The 27,234-nt window shown below is 43.0% G+C and overlaps 1 protein-coding gene across 1 annotated transcript in view; it reads right to left on the bottom strand.

Moving 5' to 3' along the window:
* Nucleotides 1–27,234, bottom strand: part of pask (PAS domain containing serine/threonine kinase) — a gene marked incomplete at both ends in the record, with an annotated part of 35,196 nt that overhangs the window by 4,285 nt on the left and 3,677 nt on the right. The window contains 17 exons of the mRNA XM_080725849.1: nucleotides 1,030–1,229; nucleotides 3,985–4,119; nucleotides 4,863–4,988; nucleotides 5,653–5,820; nucleotides 6,735–6,862; nucleotides 7,585–7,858; nucleotides 9,160–9,403; nucleotides 10,242–10,365; nucleotides 11,491–11,672; nucleotides 13,064–13,244; nucleotides 14,582–14,678; nucleotides 16,185–16,366; nucleotides 18,133–18,307; nucleotides 18,972–19,106; nucleotides 19,349–19,486; nucleotides 20,200–20,370; nucleotides 20,792–21,006. Coding sequence (XP_080581975.1) covers nucleotides 1,030–1,229; nucleotides 3,985–4,119; nucleotides 4,863–4,988; nucleotides 5,653–5,820; nucleotides 6,735–6,862; nucleotides 7,585–7,858; nucleotides 9,160–9,403; nucleotides 10,242–10,365; nucleotides 11,491–11,672; nucleotides 13,064–13,244; nucleotides 14,582–14,678; nucleotides 16,185–16,366; nucleotides 18,133–18,307; nucleotides 18,972–19,106; nucleotides 19,349–19,486; nucleotides 20,200–20,370; nucleotides 20,792–21,006 — 2,875 coding nt within the window. The remainder of the gene's footprint in view (nucleotides 1–1,029; nucleotides 1,230–3,984; nucleotides 4,120–4,862; nucleotides 4,989–5,652; nucleotides 5,821–6,734; nucleotides 6,863–7,584; nucleotides 7,859–9,159; nucleotides 9,404–10,241; nucleotides 10,366–11,490; nucleotides 11,673–13,063; nucleotides 13,245–14,581; nucleotides 14,679–16,184; nucleotides 16,367–18,132; nucleotides 18,308–18,971; nucleotides 19,107–19,348; nucleotides 19,487–20,199; nucleotides 20,371–20,791; nucleotides 21,007–27,234) is intronic.

The following is a 27,234-nucleotide window of genomic DNA, read 5'->3' on the forward strand; positions in this document are numbered from 1 at the left end:
CTAGCCAAGCTTTATAAATTATATATTTTTTAAAGAGAAAACAATAAAATAAAATAAAAATAACCGAATATTCGACTTTGGTGAACAACGTCGAATAGTGACTTTGATTCCGACCGTAGGTCGCATTTACTACCAAAACCTCCACCGGCTGTCCGTGGGTGAGTCAGTCCGTCACACTTTTGCCCTGCTCATATCTCCACAACCGTTGCCCCCATCCATGCCAAATTTTGCACACACACTCCTTGACTGCCAAACTACAACCTCCAAGGACCCCCGGAGCCCCGGGGACCCCCAGATGTAAAAAATGACCAAATGTGCTCACACGTCACACGTCACACTTTTCCCCTGCTTATATCTCCGCACCCGTTGACCCGATCCATGCCAGATTTTACACACACACTCCTTGCCTGCCAAACTACAACCTCCAAGGACCCCCGGAGCCCCAGGGACCCCCCCAGGGACCCCCAGATGTAAAAAATGACCAAATGTGCAAAAATGACCACCCCAACGGGGCTGCTCACGGGGAATTCCCGGGGACCACCGACTCCTGGTGCTCCAGAACGGATGCAAAAGTGGTGGCGCCCCCAGTGGAGGACCCCCTGCCACTGCAGCGCACATAAAATGCCGTAACTCGGGCTAGGAGCGTCCGGGAGAGCCGGGGCTGGTACCTATTCGTCCGCCAAGGCAACGCGGAGACCCCACCCCTCATTTCTCACATGGCCCTATTCTAGCGCCACCTTCAGGCCGATTTTTAAAACACATTTTTGGACACTGCTCCTACAGTTTTTGCCCTAAAATCACGAATATCACTACACAGCATGTCTACACTCATGTCATCAACATGGATCAGGAAGATTTTGGAAAAACAAATTTTTGCCCTATTTGTGGAGATAAGCCACCTACGGTCGCTTATCTCCCGATTAGGGAGTCTTACTGGTATTCGAATATTTGGTGAATGCCCTAGTTAGTGTGTGTGTGTGTGTGTGTGTGTGTGTGTGTGTGTGTGTGTGTGTGCGCGTGTGCACCCACGGGTTTCCTCGCAGCACCTCCGGGGAGCAGTACTCCAGCGTGCCACAGAAGTTGTGGAACAGCTTCCCCGGGGCCAGCATGGCAGCGGAGCCGAAGTCTATCAGCTGGATGTGGAAGCACCTGTCAATGATGATGTTCTCATCTTTAATGTCCCTGTGAAGGATGCTCCTGTTCCTCAGGTGGAACACAGCAGCCACCACCTGGCAGAGGAGATAGACAGTCATGAGATGAATACTAAAAATATATATATATATATATATATATACAGTACATAAAAAAAAGACGCTTAACCCATTTAGAACGGGTACACCTTATTGTGTATCATTATTTTATGCTTTAACTATTGAAAAAATAGCAGATATACAAGCTCAGCTGCGAGCTTGTAGATCTGCTATTTTTGAAAATTAGAATTTTGACCCGATTCTATAAGTGTCTTTTGAATCCTTCTAAGGTTTTTTGAAAAACGTATGTTTCTACGTCAGCAATCTGGCCAGCCATCGTCAAAGAAAAGGTCCTTTTTACTTAAATGGAGCTCAGTTAGTCTGTTCTTGAGAGACTACTATGTCAGTGGTTCTCAAACATTTTCATGTGAAGGACCCCCCAAACTGATATTTATTTGGCCACGGACCCCCATCACAGAATATTTAGTTCCAGGGACCACCCAGAAGCAAAATTTGAGTTACAAACGTTTGCTTTAAAAATACATATATTCAAAAATTTGCACAGATTTTCACAACTTTTTCAAAAATAGCAGATCTACAAGCTCGCGGCGCGGCACTCGGTGCCGCGCTGTGAGCCAATAATTCTAGGCCTAAATGGGTTAATCAAATGGAACACTATATGACTATTTCCATGGATGGAAATTTACATATAGACTGATTTCTCAGAACGGCAACCATAACTGCAGTGTCAAGCAGCACGGCAGCTACATGGCAGTGCTCGGGGAAAAAGGTCTATATATATTGACCTAATAAATCCAACAATGCACAACGACTTGGGCTGTGGCAGATCTTGACTTTAAACAAGCAGCAAGCTTGACAATTCAATTCAATTTTTATTTCAGACATGACGTCCATATCAAATGATAAATATACAATAAAGCTAAAACACTAAAACGAATTCTGTCCAACCAAACAGCCAGTCCACATAATATTCTCTGGCTGTTGTGCCAATGTCTCCACATCATGGAAGAGAACCGATTAGAACTCAGTATTGATAAAAAAAAAAAATCACACTAACAGTTGTCAGACTCTTCTAAAAAAAAAACACATGAATTTGTACCAGGGGCATAGTTCCGCCAATTTAAAATGAGCCCAATACGGAACTAAAACTTCCCATGATTGGCCGCTAGTTGCGCTGTTTTCCCCCCCGGCCGAACGCAAAAATAATTGTTCTCCATTGGACCCCATTCATTTTCCCCTTTCGTTTTCTAACCTTAACACTTTCATACATACTTTATGGTTCCTATCGCTAGTTAAAAATTGCCTTTCAATCACGATGATGTGAAAATAAGGTCCCATTTATGTAAGAAAATTGATAATAAAGTTGCGGGGGGCGTGGCCAACTAAACTGATATCTTCGTGTGCTGTATTTCGGGAGGCTCCGACCACATTCAATTCTCCCATGTATCCCTGCGGTTGCACGTGACCGTTGGCAGCCAATAGCATCCTCTGGTGCCTTTACAATATATGATGGCGACATCCATGCCAAGGACCCAAAATGTGTCATTTGCGCTGCATAGAAACCAATGGCTTCGCTTTGTCCATATCTTTTATACAGTCTATGATTTGTACATTACATTTCTTAAAAGTAGCCATCCCCAAATGAATAAACAGCTGGCTGGCGCTATGCCATCTTGGTACCCTCCACCACCAGCAACGGCAAAGCATCATTGTACTGTATGCAACCTGACTCTTTGTGTGGCTCTGAAAGGCTCTCCCCCACGGACACAAACATGTACCTGTATGTTAAACAGGTATGTGCATTTTTCTGAAGGAAAGTGAATAAATTAGTCCTTGGCCAGGACCAACCTTTCCACCTGGTTTTGTGCAAATCCTTTGGAAACATGGGGCTGTCCCTTCGGGTTATGGGAATGATGATATCGCTTGTAATCACAGCTCTTTACAAAGTTGTTTTAGTGACACGTGGCAGAATGCTACGTGTACAGCTTAAAATAGTCGTGTTGGACCTTACCCTTTAAATAGGGCTTGGCAATTAATATTATATCAACATTGTGATATAAGACTAGATCTTGGATATCGTTAATATTGTTTTATGGCATAGGACAGTGTTTGTTATCCCTGGTTTTAAAGGTTGCATTATAGTAAATTGATGTCATATGACTGTTCTAGCTGTTGCTGTTCCATTAATTGTGTTTACCCACTTGACACTTTTGTGTGAGATATAAATTAAATGAAAAATTGACAAGTGAGTAGTGCAAACACAACACACCGTTCTGTCTGTGACGTCAGTTACTTTGTGTATGATGAGCACGGATCTCCAGGTAGGAGCGCTTTGCACGGCTCAAAAATATAGGCTATATTTTTTTGTAAAAAAAAAAAAAAAAAAAAAAAAAAAAACATCCTTGAATTCCTCAAAAGGCACGAGCTGGATTTAAACACATGATATGGGTATGGTAGTAGTAGTAGTAGCCCATAGACCCGCCCACTCTCAGAGCAGTTGAAACGATTACATTTCAGGAAGTTCACAAACCAGACAGGCAGGCACACACACACGCTGATTTCACCAAGCTGTTAATGTTGATTACATGTTTCTGGTCGCAGTTGTGTGTGGAAGGAGTCACTGGCACAGACAGACAGACAGACACGCCGCAATCACTCACGCTCCTGCACGCTCGCACAAAAGTCCCTCCCCCGTAAATCGTTCAGACAGGGCACAATGTCAGACTCAAGTCTGAAATCAGGCTAGGGAATTGGGGTCAACATCTCCTTGTACCTGTCTGAAGATGTAGCTGGCCAGGGCCTCATCTAGCCGCGGCTGCTTGTCTATGAACTCAAAGAGGTCCAGACCGTCTCCGTGTTTCTCCATCACCATCTGGAAGTAGCTGCCATTCTCAAACACCTCCAGCACCTGGTGACATGGACACATGCATTTTTGCGAGCAAAACACGTAAATCCAATTACAATCAGAATTGGCTTTATTTTTCAGCGTGTGGGTCTTTTATTCATGCGCCAATGTAAAGATGTGCCAGTCTGCCAGATGCACATCTTAACATTGTGTCAAGACTCTTTTAAAATCAGAGCGTTTGCTAAGCACACACAGTGACAATATTCCAGAAAGTAAACCATGAAATGAAATGAGATGCAGAAGGCCAGCTAGGATTAAATGAGTCCATAAATCACTTTCTACAGACCGTGGCCTTGAGAGAAAGGCCTTTGATAAGACTACTGTAAGATAAGATATCATTTATTGTAACACAAGGGATATTTGTATTGGGCTCCAAGCCACTGCATTACACAACACACTTCTTGCCAACAAGATCACAATGCACATACGTACATGCAGGGTAAATAGACAACAGCTAAAACAAATTATTTATGAATAGATAAACAGAGTAATTCAATACATTACACGCCCTGATGATGACCAGTTTCTGGTCGAAACATGTCGGTTTTTAACACAATGAAATAAAGCTGTTCCTCCTTTTTAAACCCGAGTGCCTGGATCACTTTTTTCTTTTTTGATGACTTGATCCCGTCGATCCAAGAGCACCATTATACTTGTTTTTACTATTATATTCTCTGACGAGCACCTGGTTTCTCTCTCTCTCTCTCAGAGTAATTCAATAGTTCCTGTTTCTATCAAGTGGTTACCTTGACAACGTTGTGGTGCTGTACTCGCGTCAGTATAGCGATCTCTTGGCTGACACGTCCTAGCATGGGGTCGTCCACCCAGCAGTCATCAGCTATACTGGCCTTCTTGATGAACTTCACCACCACCTACAAACGGGATTACATAGTCATCATGAAGTCAAGTTATTCTTCAGAAGCCGCGGTACCGTAGATCTTTACCCCTAAACTCCCCACAAATTCCCACACATTTTTACCAATTAATTTCCAAAACTTTTCCAGAATATTTAACCCAATTTCCAGGACTATATAACAATAATTCAGCTCAATAACAGGTCGCAATGCGCAATGCCCAAAGACAGTTAGTTTATGCCAGTGGTTCTCAACCTTTTCAGGCCGTGACCCCCGAAATAATCATGTTTTAACTGGGGACCCGGCACCCTGACGAGCACTAAGAGTTGAGGAATTTTGTATGACACGGTTCCATTGTGAAAATAGCTGATCTACTGATGCTCACACACCTCGCAACACAAGCATGTAGATCGGCTATTTTCACAATTTCTGCCTCTAATATTTGACAATTTGGCCCATGTTTAATTTGTCATTTCAGAGGTATTAACAAAATCAATAACCAAAGACAACGCATAGATATTTTTTCCAGGACCTTGCAGGACCCTTGATCAATTCCAAAACTTTTCCAGTACTGGAAAAAATATTTTTCTAATTTCAAAATATTTCCAGGAATTTCATGACCGTGGAAACCCTGCGTAGATCTTTACCCCTAAACTGCATCTGTGCATTCTGCGGTCTTTACCTCTAGTCCGTCACAGCGCCTCGCTGCCTTCCAGACGAAGCCAAAGGCTCCTTTACCAACGGCTTGCAGAGGCTGGTACTCCTCTTCAAACTGGCCGTCACAGGCTCTGGACTGGTCCAGATCCAGGGTGGAGCGCAGAGCCTCCCCATGGCTGTTCTCGCCAATCCTCTGCAACGTAGAAGACAAAAAATGTCAATCTCAGGATCCAAATTAGAATGGCGTGGCTCCAATGTGGATCAAGAACTTCACGTGCCCACATGTGATGTCATTATCTATGACAGACAACCCCCCCCCCCCCCCCCCCCTCCCCCAGGGGGGTCCCTAAATTTTTTTTGGGGGGGTCCCCAGACGATTAACTTAATGCGCAACATTGTTTTCACTCTCAACAGTAGACAAACCAACATAAAGTTTAAGTGTAAAGAGGGTATCTGCACATTTCTAAGGTGACAAATTAATGACTTAATACCTCAAAATGACAAATTAAACATTAGCCAAATTGTCAAATATTAGAGGCAGAAATTGTGAAAATAGCCGCTCTACATGCTCGAAACGCGAGGCGTTGTGATCATGTAGATTTGCTATTTTCACAATAGAACCTCAACTCTTATTGTTTGTAGGGTGGGGTTCCTCAGTTAAAATATGTTTTTTTTGGGGGTCGCGGCCTGAAAAGGTGGAGAACCACTATGTCATATCCATATAAAGTAGGACTCAAAATTAGTGGAGGTACTTCTTGGCCTACCGATTTTGTGCAAAAAATGTGGCGCTGATCATTTTCAAGATTAAATCCATTTAGACCTGGAACGCTTCTGTGTCACTTTACATTTTATCCACTTTGACCATTATTTTATTGGCTATTGAAAAATAGCAGATATACAAGCTCATAGCGCGCCACCGAGTGCTTCTGGGGGTCCCCGGAACAACATACTTTGAGATGGGGGTCCGTGGCCAAATACGCTACACTTTGGGGTTCCTTGACATGAAAATGTTTGAGTACCACTGACGTAAAAACATATATGTAAACATATGCTTTCATCTTGGTTTTTTTTGGTCACACAAAGCCATTATTGATGCCCACCACCAACCTCTCCTAGACTGGCCCCGGATACGTCATGCAGAGATGTCTGCCCCCTCTGGCCAGGCCTGCTCAACCATACGCAGAATGCAGAGGTGCCGTCAAGGAGGTTGGCCCGGAGTACGTCACACAGCACATCTGAATACCACACAACATGATACATGAGGTCAAACTTAATGAAGAACTAAAAATCACATCTAGGGCTGCAACTGTTAATCATTTTCTTAAAGGACAACTTTGTTTTTTTACAACAAGGGTTCATATTTTAGATTTTAATTAGAGAAAAGAAAAAGTGAGTGTTAAAATGTTTTCATTTGCTTCGTTCTATTTTTTTATCGCGTTTACCAACAGTGGGGCATGCGTACGCATAGGGGCATGCGCACAAGTGGCTAAATATGTCTTTTTAGACACAACAAGCCAGCAGTTTCTTTATTGCTATTTACAGTAACACTTCTAGCCCCCATAAGTCACATCCAACCATGAAAGGTTGCGTTGTATCTTGGGAATGGGCTTATTCTGTGTAAAATGATGTGATTTAGCCACTTGTACGCATGCCCCCAACCACTGAAATAAGAATCTCTAAAACAATAGAAAGAAGTAAATGAAATAATTTTAACACTCATCTTTTATATTCTTTAATTACAATCTAAAATATGTTGTTGTAAAAAACTAAAATGGTGTGGTGAAAATAACTGATGTACAAACTCAAGCTGTTAGATCAGTCATTTTAACTTTTTTTATTTTTATTTTGTTAAACTTTTCACCTATGACAGTCCCAAAACAGGTATAGATTATTAATTCACCCATTATTACATTAAATTATCGATTAAATCAATTAGTTTGATTGCAGAGGAACAGACCTATTCTGGTGCCATCCCTGTGGTATGCATTTCCATCGTATCGGCCCTCCAGAATCCGCTCATCCTCTGATGACGAGGCCTTTGGTTTCTTTGGCGTGGAGGTGGCAGGGGTTTCCGTCGGTACCTGCTTGCCGCCATCCGTCGTCAGCGCGCACGGCATCTCGTTGTGCCGCCCGTGAATTGACGAGATGGCTCCCCACTGCTGTTCCTTCTCCCCCTCTTGTCCCTGTAACGGAACGGTTTCGGCCGGAGCGTTCTGGTCAGGCTCCGCCTCCTGGACGTAGGGATGGGACGATTTGAACATTTCATGTCAAATTTTGATGAAAATAATTGCGATTTTCGATGTTATCACGATAATCAAAATACGCTTAAAACTCTTAAAATGGCACTTTTGTTAAAGGTCCTACACCATGCATTTAAAAATAATTTATATAACACTGTTTGTGTCCCAAAAACGTTTTTGAAAAGGTTTGAGGCTAAATTACCACTCCTGAATACAGAGCCCCTGTTATTTCTGCCTGGCTTTCAGAGCATTTTCAGCTGCAGTACCACCTTGTCCTGAGTGGGAGGACTGCGCTATTGAGCCAGTTTGGCCCCACACTCCTCCCCACCTCCTGCTCAGCAGGCCTGCCCACCCCTCCCCAACCCTCTCCCAGCTCCTCCTGCCTCCTTCTCAGGCCTGCCCACCCCTCCCCAACCCTCTCCCAGCTCCTCCTGCCTCCTTCTCAGGCCTTGTGACATCACAAATCTGACATTTCACAATCAGGACCGTTCTGAGACATGCTAACATAGATCTGCCCATAAACTGAGAAAGACACAATGGTCAGAAATAGGACTTTGTGAGGATAGAAGTTGCTTGTGGGACACCAAGAAAATACATAAAAATTGGAAAAATGAAAATTCATGGTGTAGTCCCTTTAACCACAGCTTGAACTGCAGCATCCATATTCTGGCGTGGAACATTTGCCAAAAATAGCTGATCTATAAGCTCACAACGCGGTTTGTTGCGAGGTCCGTTTTACCAATTATAGAGCTGCGGATATGCGGCTCGGCAAAGGTGAATTAACAGGCTTCCCTCACATCTTAACCAATTAATTTCCAGAATATTTAACCCGATTTCCAGGACTATATAACAATAATTCAGCTCAATAACGAGTCGCTTACTCCTATGTGCAATGCCCAAAGACAGGTAGTGTATGCCAGTGGTTCTCAACCTTTTCAGGCTGTGACCCCCCAAAATAATCATATTTGAAGAGAGTTGAGGAATTTTGTATAACACGGTTTTATTGTGAAAATAGCCGATCTACAGTGAGCATGTAGATCTGCTATTTTCACAATTTCTGCCTCTAATATTTGACAATTTGGCCAATGTTTAATTTGTCATTTCAGAGGTATTAACAAAATCAATAACCGAAGACAATGCATAGCTATTTTTTCCAGGACCTTCCAGGACCCTTGATCAATTCCAAAACGTTTCCAGTACTGGAAAAATATTTTTCTAATTTCAATATATATTTCCAGGAATTTCATGACCGTGGGAACCCTGGATAATAATGATTACCGTCCCAACCCTACCTGGACGGAATAGGCTGGGTACGGGGAGGGTGAGCGTAGCAGCTCTCTGGTGTCACAGGATGCCAGAGAGCGTTCATCGTCGGCCGCTCCTCCGGCGCTGCTGGGCAGCGCCACGCTGCCACTCAGGTCCAGGTCAGCCATGGCCCGGGTCACCAGGTCCCCGTCTGTGTTGAGGTCCAGGAAGCAGCTGGCCGAGTCGTCCCGGCCGTGGCCCACGAACTTCTCACAAAAACCTGAGGAAGACCTGGAGAGAACAGTCCGGTTGTTATGCAGATTACACTGGGGAATGACGTAGGGGTGCAACAGTTAATTAGTTGTTAATTAGCTAATCAAGCTAATTGATCTTAAATCAGCAGATCAGGTGTTGATTATTCAATCAATAAAAAAAAAAGTAATTGATAGAATAATGGCTAAAGACATAATCGATAGTTGCAGCCCTACACTGAAGAGCAGGGGTGGGCAATTATTTTTTCCATGGTGCCACACATGAACAACAGAAAATATTGTGGAGGGCCGGGCCAAAAGGCAGTGCTCCCCGCAAGATGTGCACCACGCAATCTAAACACACGGCTTTACCTCCGACTTCAGTAAATAAATATAAAATTGCAGTCCAATTTTTGTTGAAAACCCGGCATACGGCATCGACTTTTCTTTTTTTAGCCGCTTTAGCCATTTTTGATGGGTAATGTAAGACAGGTCGTCTTGACATGTGACCAGTCTGAACACCTGCTTGTTATTGAGACAACATCCAATGATCACGCACACGTGCTGCTGTACACATTGCGTCCACATGTACGTGAATAAAAAACTTAAAAATAAAAGAAATGCAGCTTTAGTCCATGCATGAGGTAAAATTAGAAAATGTTTTTATTTTGTAATTTGCCATTAACCATACAAGGACCGGTCAGAGTGAACCAAAGGGCTGCATACGGCCCCCGGGCCGCACAATGCCCAGGTCTGCTGAAGAGGGACAAGATGCCTGGAACCACACCACGGCCAACTGGCTGAGCCACAGGGACAGCCATTTAACTGTTCAATCAAATGACCTGCACACACATATTTCTCTCAGCATCTTAACTCACCTGCTCTCCATGGAGATGACCTCAAAGCTGGAGACCTGGAGGACAGAGAGGTCGGCTCGGTGCTCGTCTTTGCCGGGACAGGAAGATGTACGACCCGGCTTAGCCTGGCCACGTCCAGCCTGGCCTGAAGGACAACAGAACATACAGTATAAATGGAACACACTCCAGATGGTTTTGTAATACAGACAGAAGTAACACGATCCCAGAAAATACTGAATTGTAGGGCCCAACCAATACATCGGTTGGTAAGTAAGCCTTGCCGAGCCATGAGGCCTATATAGGGCAGGAGCCTATCTTCCTATCTTCTGTAGCGTGCCGTGAGGCAGCTTGATGTACAAGTACACCCCCTGGACATGATACTATTATTTTGCAGGGATTTACCCCCAAGCCAACCCTTGATGCAGAGTGCCAAGCAGGGAGGCACTGGGTACCATTTTTCAGAGTCTTTGCTATGACCCGGCCGGGGATCGACCCCCAGCCTCCCAGTCTCAGGGCGGACACTAACCACAAGGCCACTAAGCTGGTTTTATATTGACAAACAATATAGTAATTGTTTTAATGGACATGCTTTTGAATACAGTTGGTTAAATTAATTGGAATAATATCATAGTCCATTTAGGCCTAGGATTATTGAATGCTTTAACTATTGAAAAATAGCAGATATACAAGCTCGGTGCCGCGCTGTGAGCTTGTAGATCTGCTATTTTTGAGAAGTCATGAAAATGTGTGCAAATCTTTGAATATACAGTATATATTTTTAAAGCGAATATATTTTTAAAGCGAACGTTTGTAACTCAAATTTTGCTTCTGGTTGGTCCCTGGAACTAGATATTTAAGATGGGGGTCCGTGGCCAAATATATATCAGTTTGGGGGTCCTTCACATGAAAAGGTTTGAGAACCACTGACATAGTAGTCTCTCAAGAACAGAAAAACTGAGCTCCATTTAAGTGAAAAGGACCTTTTCTTTGACGATGGCTAGCCAGATTGCTGACACAGAAACAAGGCGTTTTCAAAAAATCTTATTAGGATTCAAAAGACACTTATAGAATTTTTCAAAAATAGCAGATCTACAAGCTTGCAGCGCGGCACTCGGTGCCGCGCTGTGAGCTTGTATATCTGCTATTTTTCAATAGTTAAAGCATTCAATAATCCTAGGCCTAAGTTAAAGTGCTTAACGATACTTCCGGTTTGTTCGACAATTCCTATCTACTCTAGATGTATCTGGAAAACATTCAACCTTAGTCATACCTGGAATATCCTGAAGAGGGGAACCATTTCTCTGAGCCCGTTGTGGAGGATCAGCAGTGTCTCCCTCTGGTGGCTCTACCATGAAGAAAGTCTCTAAGAGGGCCTGGGTGGAGTCTCCATCCTCCAGCTGCCAGGTAGACGTATGGCCTGATCCCTGCACCAGCTCTGAAGTGTCATCAGCCCTGGAACAATAAATATCAGATTTTTACATGCTTTCAAACCATGTCACTTCAGATGTTAAATTCTTCTGCTTTGATACATACATATATTATTCAAAGATAAACTGCGGGAAATATTATTATTGCGATATGGAAATTCATTCGATAATTACAGCCAATAATAATGGCACTACATTTACTAGGGGCTTGAGAGGTCGGGGTTCGACTGAAAGAAAATGGGACCCAATGCCTCCCTGCTTGGCACTCAGCGTCAAGGATTGGAATGTGTCGGTTAGATCAGCACACACTCGCAACAAATTTTTAGATGGCTCCAAAACATATTTGCGACAAAACAGCACATAATTAATAAATACAACATTTCAAAATAAACAAGAAAACAGGAAGTGAAATCTTTATATACATTGTGGACAGACTGGTCCAACATTGTGGACACTGCTGTACCACAGGTGGCCCCTGGTGGTGTTGTCATGGCAGTCTAAAGATCTGGAAACAATCGAAAACACTTTATCTCAGCCCACAGCCTTTGGCCTGATGGAATAGGAATACCCCAAAGTTTAGTTACTGCAGTTAGCCTTTGGGTGGCAGTATAGCCCATCAAAAAAAATCAATACAAAAGATGAGATTTTCTCTTTTTTTGGCCCTCAGGAACGATTAATAGGATTATTCTGACCCATCCCTAGTTAGCCTCAGGATCGCCTGGGTAAAGCCCCAAGTAACTGTGGTTCAGCCAATCAGGCGAGTCTGTGTGTATACAAACACATCCCCCCTCCACTCTGTTACAGGCATCAAACAGGTTGCTGTCTTTGATGCTTTCATTGATAAGAGAGATCACTAACGAGCTATTGACACTTGTATGGCTCAATCAATTACTGCAGTTCGCAACCCCTTTGAAGTTCAAAGGGAGCATTTAAGACAGGGTTCCCACACATTTTTACCAATTTATTTCCAAAACTTTTCCAGAATATTTAAACCAATTTCCAGGACTATATAACAATAATTCAGCTCAATAACGAGTCACTTACTCCTATGCGCAGTGCCCAAAGACAGGTAGTGTATGCCAGTGTATGCCCGAAATCATATTTGAACTGGGGACCCAGCACCCTGACGAGCACTAAGAGTTGAGGAATTTTGTATAACACGGTTCTAGTTGCGAGGCGTTGTGAGCATGTAGATCTGCTATTTTCACAATTTGGCCCATGTTTAATTTGTCATTTCAGAGGTATTAACACAATCAATAACCAAAGACAATGCATAGCTATTTTTCCAGGACCTTCCAGGACCCTTGATAAATTCCAAAACTTTTCCAGTACTGGATTTTTTTTTTTTCTATTTTAAAAATATTTCCAGGAATTTCATGACCGTGGGAACCCTGATATTGGCTGGCAACTACTTACAGAGCCACGGGTGAGGAGGCAACAGCAGGTGGGTAGAGGGTGGACGGAGCACTGCTCTGTATCTCCAGCCTGGAGCAGGTTCCAGTGAAGATCTTGCCTCGTCCTTTGGAGGTTCTGTCCAGCCCTGCCTGCTGCACCGTGGCCATGTCTCCAGCTACCAGTGAGGAACACTCTGGGAAGTCTGGAGGAAAGCAGGAACGGATGAAGAGGTTCAAACCCATGAACAGTAGAAATTGACAAAGGGTTTAATACTGTAAAGCAGTGGTTCCCAAACTGTTTAGCTCGAGACCCAGAAGAGTGATTAGACGTTTGCCGGTGCCCAGGACCAAAACTAGTGCAAACAGCAGATCTACAAGCTCACAACGCAGCTATTTTCACTACTTCTTAAACATTTGTTTTCTAATTATTTTGAAAAAAGAAGCATAGATTTTTTTTCTTTTTATTCATGAAAAATTATGACATTTTGGGTGGATTCATTTTAGATTTTTTATGTTTTGACATTTACTCGTGACCCATGAAGATGTGTTCAGGATCGGGCCCCGACCTACAGTTTGGGTGCTGTAAAGACCCTGAACTCATAGGGGAAATTGTTTTGTTTATACTTTCCAGGTAAAGATAACATTTAATGGTAATTTGTACTGCCATGGCAGTATTTAAAAAACAATATCACAATATCCATGGGTTGATTATGCCTCGTTACTGCCCAGGATTCTTTTGGGGTGGCCATAGCTAGATAGATAGATACCTTTATTATCCCACAGGGGAAATTCAGTTGCCTAGAGGCAGCACATCAGTTTAAGGTTACAAGTTACAAAGAAGTACGAAAAAAAAAAAGAGTACTGTAGTGTACAGTCCAAAAGAACAAGCACAAAAAAAGAAAAATATAAACGTAAGGTGTCGAAAACACCTTAGGCTATTGCAAAAAAGAAGAATATATAAGTGCAAAAAAGAAGAATATATAAGTGACCACGAAACATTCAACGCTCATAAGTAAGTAGCTATGGGTAGACAGCCCATCTGGGAAGCAGAAAGAGTCCCTGGTTCGATTCCCGGCCGCATCAATTTGTTGCGGTGTCCATGAATTTCCCCCGTGCAACAATTCAACATTGTAGCCCCACATACTTACAGACATACACATTTTTAGCTCAATGAAGTTATCATATTGGAGAGTGGAGACACGTGAAAAGAATTTCACGTGAGAGCTCCATTTTCCGCAGCACAAGGACTGAATTCAGAAGTAGACACATTCTACCAATACTTGTTTTGTGAGAAATGAACTCTAAAATGTAAGCAGACCTCTCCTCTCTTGGGGCTTGTCTCTCTCCGGGAGTGTGTGACTGGGATGGCTGATGGGGCTTCCAGCAGCCGTGTCAGGACCACCTGGAAATCTGTGGGGATCTGAGAAAGAAATCCAGTAAACATTATCTATTCTCTTTCTGGTGAAAGAATTTAGAAAATGAAAGCAGTTCCAACTTCCAGTCATACACCAGTAGAACGTCTAATATGAAACCTACTGACCTGTAATGCCCTCCAATCCAGGAGAGGGAAGGCGGCTGCCACTTCTTTCCAAGCCACACATTGTTGTATAAAAACCAGGCATCAGGAAAGTGACTGACTGAGGACACAAGCAGAGAGGAATTATGATTCCAGCTGAGAAGCTAATTTTAAGTGCACTTTTCAAATGCTTCACAAAATCAGAATTAGGCATGTTTCTGTGGCCACGCCTCAACTGACTAGGGATGTGCTTGAGTGCAATTAGTCAGGGAAAACTAGCAGAATATCTGTCAAATCTGGGAATAAATTCATTACCAAACAATTTCTTCACCAATGTGTTCGTAAAGGTGTCTAGTAACATATCAAACAAAGATTGAAATTCAACATCCCTAGCAAAATGTTTGACAGCTAGGGTAATTCTGGGTCTCATTCACTTACTATACACTGTACTATAAGGGGAAAAAATCACTCCCAAAAATATGCTTTAAGTGGGATGTGAGGGGTCTAACTAGGTGTTTTTAATTATTCTGAATCCATTGCAAGCATTTGTTTTGCACGAAAGACATTCCTTGGGCAAAAAAAAAACTCATCACTAAACCATCGCTTCTTTGCGACTGATTTTGGCCCAATGAATTTTTTTCGTGCAAAACAAATGCTTGCAATGGATTCAGAATAATTAAAAACACCTAGTTAGACCCCTAACATGCTACTTAAAGCATATTTTTGGGAGTGATTTGTTTCCCTTATAGTAAGTGAATGAGACCCAGAATTACCCTAGCTGTCAAATATTTTGCTAGGGATGTTGAATTTCAATCTTTGTTAGATATGTTACTAGACACCTTTACAAACACATTGGTGAATAAATTGTTTGGTAAGGAATTTATTCCCAGGGTTTTATTAAAATTCCCTGACTAAATGTGTAGCTGTGGTCTAAAACCATCAAAAAAGGAAAAGTTGCTACACACGTTATTTATTCGACAGAAGCACATTCGACATAAGCACTGGCCTCGCATAGGCAGACGAATCTGTCATTGCAAAGAAAATTGCCCTTGGCAGCAATATTGTCTGTCTATGCGGGGCTACACTGATAGTGCTTGTGCTTATGTGACACAATACCTTTATCTACAAAACCTTTCCACCTCGGCTCAAACAATATCAAATTATCAATTCATATCAAAGCTACCACTGAGCGGTTCTAAAGGGATACGTCACAACTGTAGAAAAAATACAATTCAGGTAGAGAACAATAAAGTGAAAACATTTGCCTTTTACGCCACCACTGTACAACAAAGTATAATTCAGGGTTAATAATAATCAGACCAATCGATTTAGTTGAGAATTGAATTTTTTCATGTCGACCCGTTGATATACAAGGCAATTTAAATTAAAAACGTGCTTCTTGATTATTCAGTTATTGGTTCTAAATATCGGTTTTGATATATTTTAGTTAACTGCCCAGCCCTGCTATGGCTCTGGGCATTTACTGTACTCGACACAGCAGCTCACTGACAAGCATCCTGTGGCCATGGCGATGGTGAGAGGCTGAGAGCCACTAGACGCTTCAGGAGGTCTGAGGCTATGAGCCAAGTGGCGTCAATGAACAAAAAAAAACTGTCTCACAGCTAACCTTGCCCAGCAGCTCCTCCTTGCTGTAGCCAAAGAGGCTGAGGGCCAAGTGGTCGTGGATGCTGTGAATAGAGCCGTCAGGATGGAGGATGAGGAGGCCGCAAAGAGGAGCAAACACCCACACTGTACCCGAGTACACCAGAGCAGAGCCTGAAGAGAGCAGAACGCTGTCCTCTTTGACTTCTGAGGGAAACAAACACATTAACTTACTCACATAATAGCTATTTTTCCTTGCGTCACAACTGACAGGGGTGGAATTTCCCACAGTGACAGTGATTTGACAGGATGACATTGCAAAATCATTACTTTAATACAGAAGCTATTGGGTCACAAAGATCAAAACATAACCTATTTTTCCAGCTACTTGCAACTAGCAACTAGAAATGAGCTTTGTATTAATACTCTTGGGGTGCCCCAATTGATTGTCAGCTATCGGCATACTGTATATTCTTTATATGAAGGAGATTGGGGAATTCCGATAATGGTTCCTAAATCAGATTTTATTCATTTATTATCTCTCTCACAAACACTCTCTGGTCATTGTGCTATAGCAATAGAACTCATGTCATGTGCTTGTTGACATAGGCCAACCTATTTAAGGACAAATAAAAGAGAACCGATAACAGATCGCTTCACACTGTCAAGTTGATGGATGAACATTTTAGTGGAAATGAAATCTACTGATAGAATAGGCTACCAAACAGCCTTTAGATTGTGGTAACTACCCATCCATCTCACCAAATCATGTTGCACTACTTCTTAGGATGCACATACATAGTGTTACATAATGATCAATACATATTGTGGAAGAAATAAAATGAATGTGGATGTTTTATCACGACTCAATTTGATGGATGAAAAGTATTTAAATAAGGGCCTATAATACTGCAATAGCTGGTATAGCAGCATAGCAGTGTACCAGACGATCAGCATTGCATCGGCGGTAAAAAAATAAACCCAACAACTTAATTGCAGCATCTCTAATATACCATACCCATTTCGTCACCAGTAAGACTCCCTAATCGGGAGATAAGCGACCGTAGGTCACTTATCTCCACAAATAGGGCAAAAATGTGTTTTGCCAAAATCTTCCTGATCCATGTTGATGACATGAGTGTAGACATACTGTGTAGTGATTTTCGTGATTTTAGGGCAAAATCTGTAGGAGCAGTGTCCAAAAATGTGTTTTTAAAAATCGGCCTGGAGGTGGCGCTATATGGGAGAGATTCATGTTGATGGGATGAGTGTAGACATACTGTGTACCGATTTGCGTGATTTTAGGGCAAAAATTGTAGGAGCAGTGTCCAAAAATGTGTTTTGTAAGAATCGGCCTCATGGTGGCGCTAGAAGAGGGCCATGTGAGAAATGAGGGGTGGGGTCTCCGTACCGGACGAATAGGTACCGGCCCCGGCTGTCCCGGTCGCTCCTAGCCGGAGTTACGGCATTTTATGTGAGCTGCAGTGTAGGGGGTCCTCCACTGGGGGCGCCACCACTTTTGCATCCGTTCTGGAGCACCAGGAGTCGGTGGTCCCCGGGAATTCCCCGTGAGCAGCCCCGTTGGGGTGGTCATTTGGTCAGTTTAGCACATTTGGTCATTTTTTACATCTGGGGGTCCCCCAGGGACCTGGGGGTCCCTGGAGCTCCGGGGGTCCTTGGAGGTTGTAGTTTGGCAGGTAAGGAGTGTGTGTGCAAAATTTGGCATGGATCGGGGCAAGGGTTGCGGAGATATGAGCAGGGCAAGAGTGTGACGTGTGAGGTGTGACAGACAGACAGACAGACAGACAGACAGACAGACTGACTGACTGACTGACTGACTGACGGACTGACTGACGGACTTACACTTTGTGCAGGGTTTGATAGTAAATGCGACCTACGGTCGCAATAATAACATGATTGAACATACTGTATTATAAAATGTTCCAGGCTTTGAAAATACAACGTCATCTTACCAGAGGACAAAGGAGTCTCATCTAAGACAGGAGTCTCATCCAAGTATGAGCAGCTAGACCCGTTGTTCACCTGCTGCTGAGACCTCCCACAAATTACTGCCCCCTGTAGTTTGATACACAGAGGGTTCAAGGTACCTCCTCTGCCTTGACTGTGCACTGTCTGAACCCTTAGCATCTAGGAGGAGGCACAGCAGAGGGAAAAAAACGAGAAAACAGAGGGAAACTTAGTTAAGCTTGAAAAGTCTGGAGTGTAATCTGAAACACCGCTCTATACGATGTCAGGTCAACAATGACCTGGCACCTGTCTACATAACATGCCAATTAAAATAAGGGGTTTTCAAACTTTTTTTGACTCAGGTTCACCCCTGTAAATAACCTTTTCATCCACGGCACCCCTGAATTACACTGTTAATTTTTCAGAATGTTACATTATATTACACAACGTAAATATGCACATCTTACTACCATATCCGTTTCCATCAGAACTGCCTGAAGATAACTTTATATTTGACGTTTAACCACTTTGAACCCCTGCATCCCTATTCTGGGAGGGACGATTCACCAAAAATAGCTCACAACGCGTCACAACGTGCTTGTAGATCTGCCATTTGTGGGGGAACATTGGGCTTGACAACAACTACTGCTGCTGAAAGTGCTAAACCAGAAGTGCAGGGCGGTAGGTAGCCCTGTACTTCCTTAAACTATTTTATAATTTCGTTATTTTCCAGGCTTTAGCTCCTGACTTGTGAGATCATGGAGATAAAATTGGGAATGAGGTTAGGCGAACACAGGGAAAGCCTCACAAACCATTAGGCCAATGGTTTGTGAGGTGTGCTTACTTTGGGCAAGGCGTGGCTGTGAAGGTGGATCTGTAAGGAGGGCATCAGTTCCAGAATAGAAACGCCCTTTAACTCCTCAGCATGAAGGTAGCCATGGAGATTGGCAAACGCAGTGTCGCAGGTGAGAATACTTCCCTGTCAACGACAACAGAAGTGAGTTTGGGTGTAGATTAAAAAATATTTCTTGCTAAATATTGTGCACATGCTAAGACATTTTAATAGAGATTAGAATGACATGAGACCAATTTGATCACCAAAATTAGATTAATTTCATCAGTAATGGACATTAATGGGAGACTGTGGACTAATGCATATTAAACTGGGGTTCCTTGAAATAAACCAGGTTGAGAATCAATGCTATAACACTGTGTACTTACATCTTGTGAAAAGGAGACATAAGCTGATACTCTCTCCACATGTTCTATCAGGACAAGGCAGTTTTGTGCCCCATTCTGTGATGGCTTGCAGTTCCAAACTGACACTGGCATCTCTCCAGACAGAGTCACAGCATCCAGCTACAGGGAACATAGAACAAACAAACAAACACTCTCACTCTCCATTCTCAACTCTCTTTTTTGTCATCCGTGTTGTAGCTTTTGTAATTGTCTAATGCTGCATTCACACTGCAGATATATAGTTGAACGTTTAGCTTGCTTGGTCAATGTTATCTCAATGGAAACCAGCTTTAAAGCTTCCAAACCTTCGTTTGGTGTGTGTCCTGTATCTTTAAAGCTGGTTTCCATTGAGATAACATTGACCAAGCAAGCTAAACGTTCAACTATATATCTGCAGTGTGAATGCAGCTTAAGTGTTTTTATTTGTATCCTTTAACTTCATTGGATTTTTTTAGTGTCAGTGTAATGGTACTAAAGAAAATCGTTTCTCTCCCCCTGGGGCACTAGGTCCATTCATATTTCCCTCAACAACAAATCTCTTTGGCAAAATGGCCCATCTACAAGCTCACAATGCTGCTATTTTTGTTGAATCTTTGCCCAAGAATAGGGATGATAGGGTTCAAGTTGAAATGTGTCTCTGAATTATCCCATAATAGAGCGGTTGGCCAGACATAAATTATACATTCATTCATCGCCAACATCAGCATTTATATTCAGTGACTGAGATGTAAACACATCTGACTATCTAAGTGGTTAGTGATATCTTAATGATTAACTTGGGGTAGATAAACCTAAGAGCTCAATGAACAGCACAATGCATTAAACATTCATACCACTTTTCCAGACACATGTACGATAGTCCCGTCTGGCTGCATGCAATCTTCAGCTAAAGCCTCTTCCGGGAACTGGTTGGTCTTCTTCAAGACACAGGGCAGTGTTTTTCCAAACAGCTTATCGGCGGAGCACTCAAACAGTCTGCAGGCCTGCTCATTAGCATCCACTATCTGTGAAAAAACAAACAAAATAAACTCACAAAACACAGAATTGTACAACAAAATAATCAACAGGGGTTTGTTTGTCATACAGGTACAAGCAGCGAAATGTTGGTTTTGCAAAAACATAAGGGCCGATGCATTTTAGAGACAAACGTATTTCAGTTTGGCTCTGGGGTGCCGTCATTAATTCGGCTGTTCGGTGCTGGCGAGATTTTGTGACTCCCCGAACCGAAATAAATTTGGCACTAAAAGTGGAGTATGCATTGGTCCTAACACTGAACAATGTAGATACGATTTTTATATGATGGTATAATAATTGACAGTGTGTTTTCTTATGGAGGTTTGATAGTTACAGTCTTACAATACTGCATGTGATGACTGGCTGAATAGCAGCACAGTGCAACCCTGTAGGCAAGCTCACATACGTTACCTCTTTGGTTTCAAGGTCTACAGTCAGGATAGCCTTGTTTGGGTTGAGCACAGATGGGAGCGCAATATTTCCAGAGGTCAGCTGGGTGAACAGGCTTTCCTCCATCTCTGATGGGGTGGGCGGTCGAGGCAGGGATGCAGAGCGCGAGGCCGGATGGAGGCTGGACATTTGGATGTTCCGTGCCGCTACGGAACTGTACGTGTCCAAATAGTCACCTAATGAGACAATTTGGTTAGGCTTTGTTTAGGCTACCTGACAGTACTTCAATGCAGTGAGTCCAGTCCACACACACACACACACACATTAATATCCTCAGCGTTTACTTTATTTAGCCATTTGTACACTATCCTAGAGTAGTGGTTCTTAAAAGTGGGTCCTAGGGCGCCCGTTGGCCTACCGGTCCAGGCGCATACCACTTAGGCTTAGTATAGCCTGACGGCTGGTTTGATTCCCGATCCCGACCCCGATCCCGAGGGGCGGCATAGCTCAGGGGTAGAGAAACTGGTATTAGAGCACGAAGGGTATAAATCCCGAAGGGTTCCCAGTTCGAATCCTGGCTCCCCCTGAGTTAATGTCGAAGGGTCCTTGGGCAAGACTCTGAACCCCTAATTGCCTCCGGTGAGTAGGTTGGTGCCTTGCATGGCTTCCTCCGCCACCGGTGTATGAATGTGTGTGTGAATGGGTGAATGTAATGCACAATCTATGTAAAGCGCTTTGGATTAAAAGCGCTATATAAATGCACCATTTACCATTTATTTACCTTTGCTGTTTGTGACTCTCCATCTCTCTCCCCATTTCCTGTCAGTCTACTATCAATAAAAAGCATAAAAGCCCCAAAACTTATCTTTAAAAAAGTGCGATCCTTGAAGGGGTCCTGGGCAAAATTAGGACTGAGAAACCAAATGAACCCTTGTGGGGCTGTAACTCTGAGAGTTAAGGGGGGACTGTGGCCTTAAATATACCAAACTGGGGGGGGTGTACAAACAAACAACATTTAATGGACATAAAGGGTCAATTTGTTTACATTTGTGGACCCTCCGAGTTCAATTAAACACAGGATTCCACTGTGCAGAACTCATACCGTTTTCTTTTTTGTTTGTTTTTTGAACAACATGATCAAGCAAGCCGTTAGACCATACATGGGCAACTGGCGGCCCGGGGGATGCGGCCCGCAGGTTGATGCCGGAATACTGATATATTATTGATTTCAGCTGTTACAATTCCAAACATGACCTGGTTTAATTCCGTCAGTCTATATTAGTAGCTTAATGACTAGTATAGTAGTATTAAAATGTATTTATATTTAGGTTCATAAAGTTAACATGAGTATATAACTAAATGCGTTTGAAATAAATCAAAATGTTACATTTCAGGGTTCCAATTCAAAAATAACAAAAAATAATTCAGGATTCCAATTCAAAAATAACAAAACAAGAATTGACACAGTCAATATAAAATCTGGTGGAATGGTGTGGTGAACTATTATTATTTAATTATTTAAAACTGAATTTAGTAGTAGACCTGTGGTAATATATTGTGCTATAGTGCTTGCAGCCATGTCAAAAATAGTTCTACCTCCTCCCCTCCTTATATGCTCATCCTGTCATTTTCTCCTTTTTGTAGTTTTTATTTTTCACTAAAATAGTGTATTACAAAAGAAAACGTTTTTACAGTGTAAAAAAAAGTCTATTACAAAAGAAAGTGTTTACAGTGTACTCTTTAATGTCGGCTACGAAGCTTGTGGAGCATCTGCTGTACACAGCTAATAGTCCAGTCATTATATGAAAAAACCTAAAACAAATTGCAATAGTACTTACTATACACTACACTGTAGTGTTTAGATGAATTCTAGCTTGATCTAACCAAGATCACTACATAATCACATACATGCACAGATATGCACTTTCAATCTATACTATAATTTTCCGAATGTGACTCTGAGTGAGTGTCTGTCACAGCGTTTCTCCTCAATGGCTGGAGCAATTGATCTGAAATCGCATCACCATTAGCATATGAACACACCTGACATAACTGTGAAGCCCATTTGTCACTTTCACAAATCATATGCTGTATATTAGCATTTTTATGGTGTATCTATCTATTCTGCATCTAGCATGAGGCATATCTATTCTGCATCTAGCTTGAGGCAACATGTTTACCCAGCTCTCTCTCTGTGTGTGTGTGTGTGTGTGTGTGTGTGTGTGTGTGTGTGTGTGTGTGTGTGTGTGTGGGCGGGGGGGGGGGGGGGGGGGGGGGGGTTTACAGATGTCAGACATGCAAACAGCCCCAAGGTGAAAAAGGTGACCCATTTTTATGGGGATAAAATGTGCGACATTTTTGACCTTTCTTTACTGAATTTGCACGTTTCTAACTCGGTTAAACAGTGACTTACTCATACATATCATACATATGCAGCGAAATTGGACTTGTTGCCTACCACCAATTGTTCTAGATATAATAAAGACATTTAAATCTACAATAATATAGCCTACAGATATACCGGTAGTTACAGGAATATCCTAATATTTAGGGACTTGTCTTTAATAAACAGGCATAGACAGTGACAATATGCACTGTGAGCTTGTAGATCGGCTATTTTAACTACTTCTTAACTCATTTAATGCCACCCTTTCACCACTAGAGGGCGCCCAGTGGCCATAGAAAATCCCATAGAGATATGCTGGTATATGCAGAAGCCCTGCAGCCATGACTTGCCTGAACACTTTCCTTTGTGCATGTACAGGAAGAGGATGAAGTTAGCTTGAAGTTAGCTATTGGCTACCAAGCATTTTAGAAGCCTTATTTTCGTCAACTTAGCCATGATTAAACCTTGCACACCTCATGCATGGGAAAAAAACAGAGAAGAATGAGCTCTAAAAAATCCAATGCAATCCTGGATTGCATTGGAGTGGATTTGTGCAGTTTGTTCACAGCTTTCAAACAAAAAAATCCGATTGGAAATCCGTTCAGGCATTCTTGAGATAATAGCCATTATGTTTTACACTGTTGTGAGCTTGGAGGTCTGCTACCTGAGTTGTATGGGGGTTGTATGGGGGTTAAACATGCAAAATCGCGATTGAAATCATGTTCACTAGATTTGATGGGGTCCCAAAAAAATTTTTTTTTTTTTTAAATTTCAAAAAAAAAAAATTTTTTTTTTTTTTTTTAAACGAGTATACTCGTGATTGGCACTGTGGGATGCGCTAATATATCACGAATATACTCGTGATTGGCACTGAATGAGTTAAATAGGCCTATTTGTTTTCTAAGATCATTTCTTAGATCATTTTGTATTTTATTTATTCATGAAATTAGAAAAGTAATTTACTTATTTATTTTTTTTAATCATGAAATGTTTAGCTTTTTTGGGGAGGGAATGTTTCCACGACCCACACATGGGTCCCGACCCAGTGTTTGGGAAACAGTTGTAAATCACAGATGATTCATTTAGTGGATTCTCCTGGCTGACTTGCAATCTAGCTAACCATCATCGTCAAAGAAAAGGTTGATCCTTTTCACTTGTAACTCAAGCTCAGTTAGTCCGTTCTTAAGTTGAGAGATCAGACTTTTTGTGACATGTCTCAGCCTCCTCCTTCTGTAGGAAGAAGTCACGGCGACTAGCGGTAGCATGTGGCTAAGCTAGCGAATCATCGTAAAATCAACAAGGCTATAACCGATAATATCACATCACGCATCGATGCAGAATAGCGCACGACCGCGATGCAAGCGAATCAAACAGCCAACAGTCCACAGTCACACCACAACTACGACAACTTTGCGAGCTTTGAGACCGCTCTGCTCTCCTCTGTCTGTGGCTCGCAGCGCACTGAGTGAGTGCAGCCAGTGTTCAGAGTGTTGACTTTGAGCGCTGCCAGCTGATGACGACGTCACATGAAAGAGAAGGGACTCAGGGAGCGCTTGATTTGTTAAAAAATAAAACGACCCACTTCCCCGTCCACCTTCAACACCATTGTACTGACAAAACGGACGGCGCCGAGAATAAGAAATAAACGCTCCTCTTCTCACTGCTGCTCTGACGATATGACACCCCCCCAACCCTGTTAAGAGAGTGATCTTCAATGCTCTATGCAGGTACCAAAAATACTCGAGGTGCAAAAAGTACAGACGGAGGAAATAATAAAGAACACACATGGGAGGCATCAGCTCTGGCTGGAACTCAGTGACATACAACTGAGGCATGATTTATTTTGTCAGCTTAAATACCATGAGGCTAACAAGCCCTTCCGGTCCAGTCCTTCACAATAAAGGTTCAGCAACACACGTCACAATAATACATCAATATGATGGGAGAGCATATCTCAACACCCCCACTTGATCTCACATTATATAAATATATTTTTTTTTCTCTTTTACAATATAATAAAAATCAAGCATATTTCAAAGTATTTCAACATTCACCATATCATAATCAGTATCACATTTACTAAATGCAACCTTTAAAAGTCAGTCAATCACCCCAACACAAATGAACACTTCTTTTTCTTTTTCCAGTTTTTCTCCCCCACTGCTTTCTTGCCCTCAGGCAGTCGGGTTACAAACGCATCATTCCCATTTAGTGATTCCATTTTCTCAACCATTGCAATACTAGACATTAATCCATGACAGTAGTCCACAGTTGCATAAACACTTGAATTGGCTGGTTGTTTCACCCTCACTCTAGGTGGACAATATATGGTTTTACATCCAGCCTCGTCTGACTTAAGCTGGCTTCTCTGAGGTGTAACTATTACAGCCTCTGAAACTTGCACCTGTGGTAGGAGTGAACGCTTTTGCCTAGACCTAGCCTGTCTTGGCAACTCAACACTCGCAACTAGTTTGTCTGTCTGTGTCTGTTTCTCTGCACACAACCTGTGCTTCTTCACTTGTCTGTAGGCATTACACATCGACTTATCGTAACACACATTACACTGATCAACGACATTATTATCACACTCATTGTCCACTGTGTTCAAATAATAAAGTCTGTTGTACATATCTATGTCGAACTGTGTACCATCTCTGCACTTCAGAGCACTTTTACCTTTTTGGAATATAATAGTGGCACCTCTCGTGGTTGCTGCTTGCACAGAGAACAAGTCCTGGGAGTACGTGGGAATGTACAACGCCTGCCTCAAGCTGGTTTTGTGGCGTTGCCCCCTGCTGTCGACCAGGATCACCTCCGCATCTCCTCTGCGCTCTGCCACACCACTGCATCTCGAACCGTCAGCCAACTCCATACGGTGTGCCCGTGGCTGGAAACTGCTGTCGAATCTTGTGAACTTCTTAATGTCTGTGATGATGTGAGACGTCGCTCTCGTATCAACCATCAGACCGATCCTCTTGACACGCTGTCCTCTTTGACTCTCGACTGGCCCGACATCACCGTCACTCACTCGGAATGAGTACTCACGACCGCTGCTGCCGTCGCTCCCGCCGCCGCGGGTGTCGCTTCCGCTGCTGTCGCTGTACCCCTCCGAGACTATCTGGACGTAGACTCGCTGGCGCCGCTGCCGTCTCCTTCTGCAGGCTGCATACCGGTGTGTGGAACTGTGGCAGTGGCCGCACCACTGCTGCTGGCGATCACACATCTTTGCGATATGACCTCGCAAACTGCATCGGTAACACCTCCGCCGGTCACCTGTAGCCGCCCTCTTCACATTCGGCCGCATCTGAATCCCCATGGCGCAGTCGACCTCCTCCGCTGCCGCCGCATGCATCCTCTCAGTGTCCTCACCTCTGAGCTTGGTCCTGGACTCTGAGAAAGGCACTGGCTCTTTGCTTGTATAGTACTCTCGGAGAATTCTGAGCGCCTTGCGTCCATCGTCAGCCGCTGCCCGCATAACAAGTGACACACTTGTGTCATCCAAACATTGGAGCAGCTCGGCATAGGCCAAGGTATTTCTCTCCTCGTCTTCACCCGTCTCGGGTTCGCTTAGGACGGCATTCTTCAATCCTTGAAGCAACAAATGCCCCAAAAACCTCGTCTCCCAAAGTTCATACTTTTCCTCATCTCCGTCAAAAACAAGCCGGGTCCAACGGCTACTCGAAGGAGCCCACACGGCCATGCTGTTAGCCTAGCACGGCTACAAACTTTTCACCTCGAAAATAACTTTGGTACTACCTGGTGCCCATAACCTGTTAACACTTGGGGAGCCAAACGCGTTCAGGGACGAGTTATGGCCACTAGATGTCACCCTGCCACAGGAAGTTATATCGTCGAGGGACGAGTCAACAAATAGTTAACTTTTCGAGACCGCAGCTTCCCTTTGCATGCCCTGAATCCATTACGTCACCCAGCCAGGGCAGGAAGCCCCCTGTCTCTCCCCACACGGAAGGATTTTACATGGCTTTAGATTCTACTTTGAAACATAAGAACGGCTTTATCTGAGAATGAGGTAAAAACAGCCCCATGGAGGCAGAGAGCTGATTGTTTTCACGGCGAC

This window comes from Nannobrachium achirus (assembly GCF_963921795.1).
Source record: "Nannobrachium achirus genome assembly, chromosome: 5".
NCBI classification, from domain to species: domain Eukaryota; kingdom Metazoa; phylum Chordata; class Actinopteri; order Myctophiformes; family Myctophidae; genus Nannobrachium; species Nannobrachium achirus.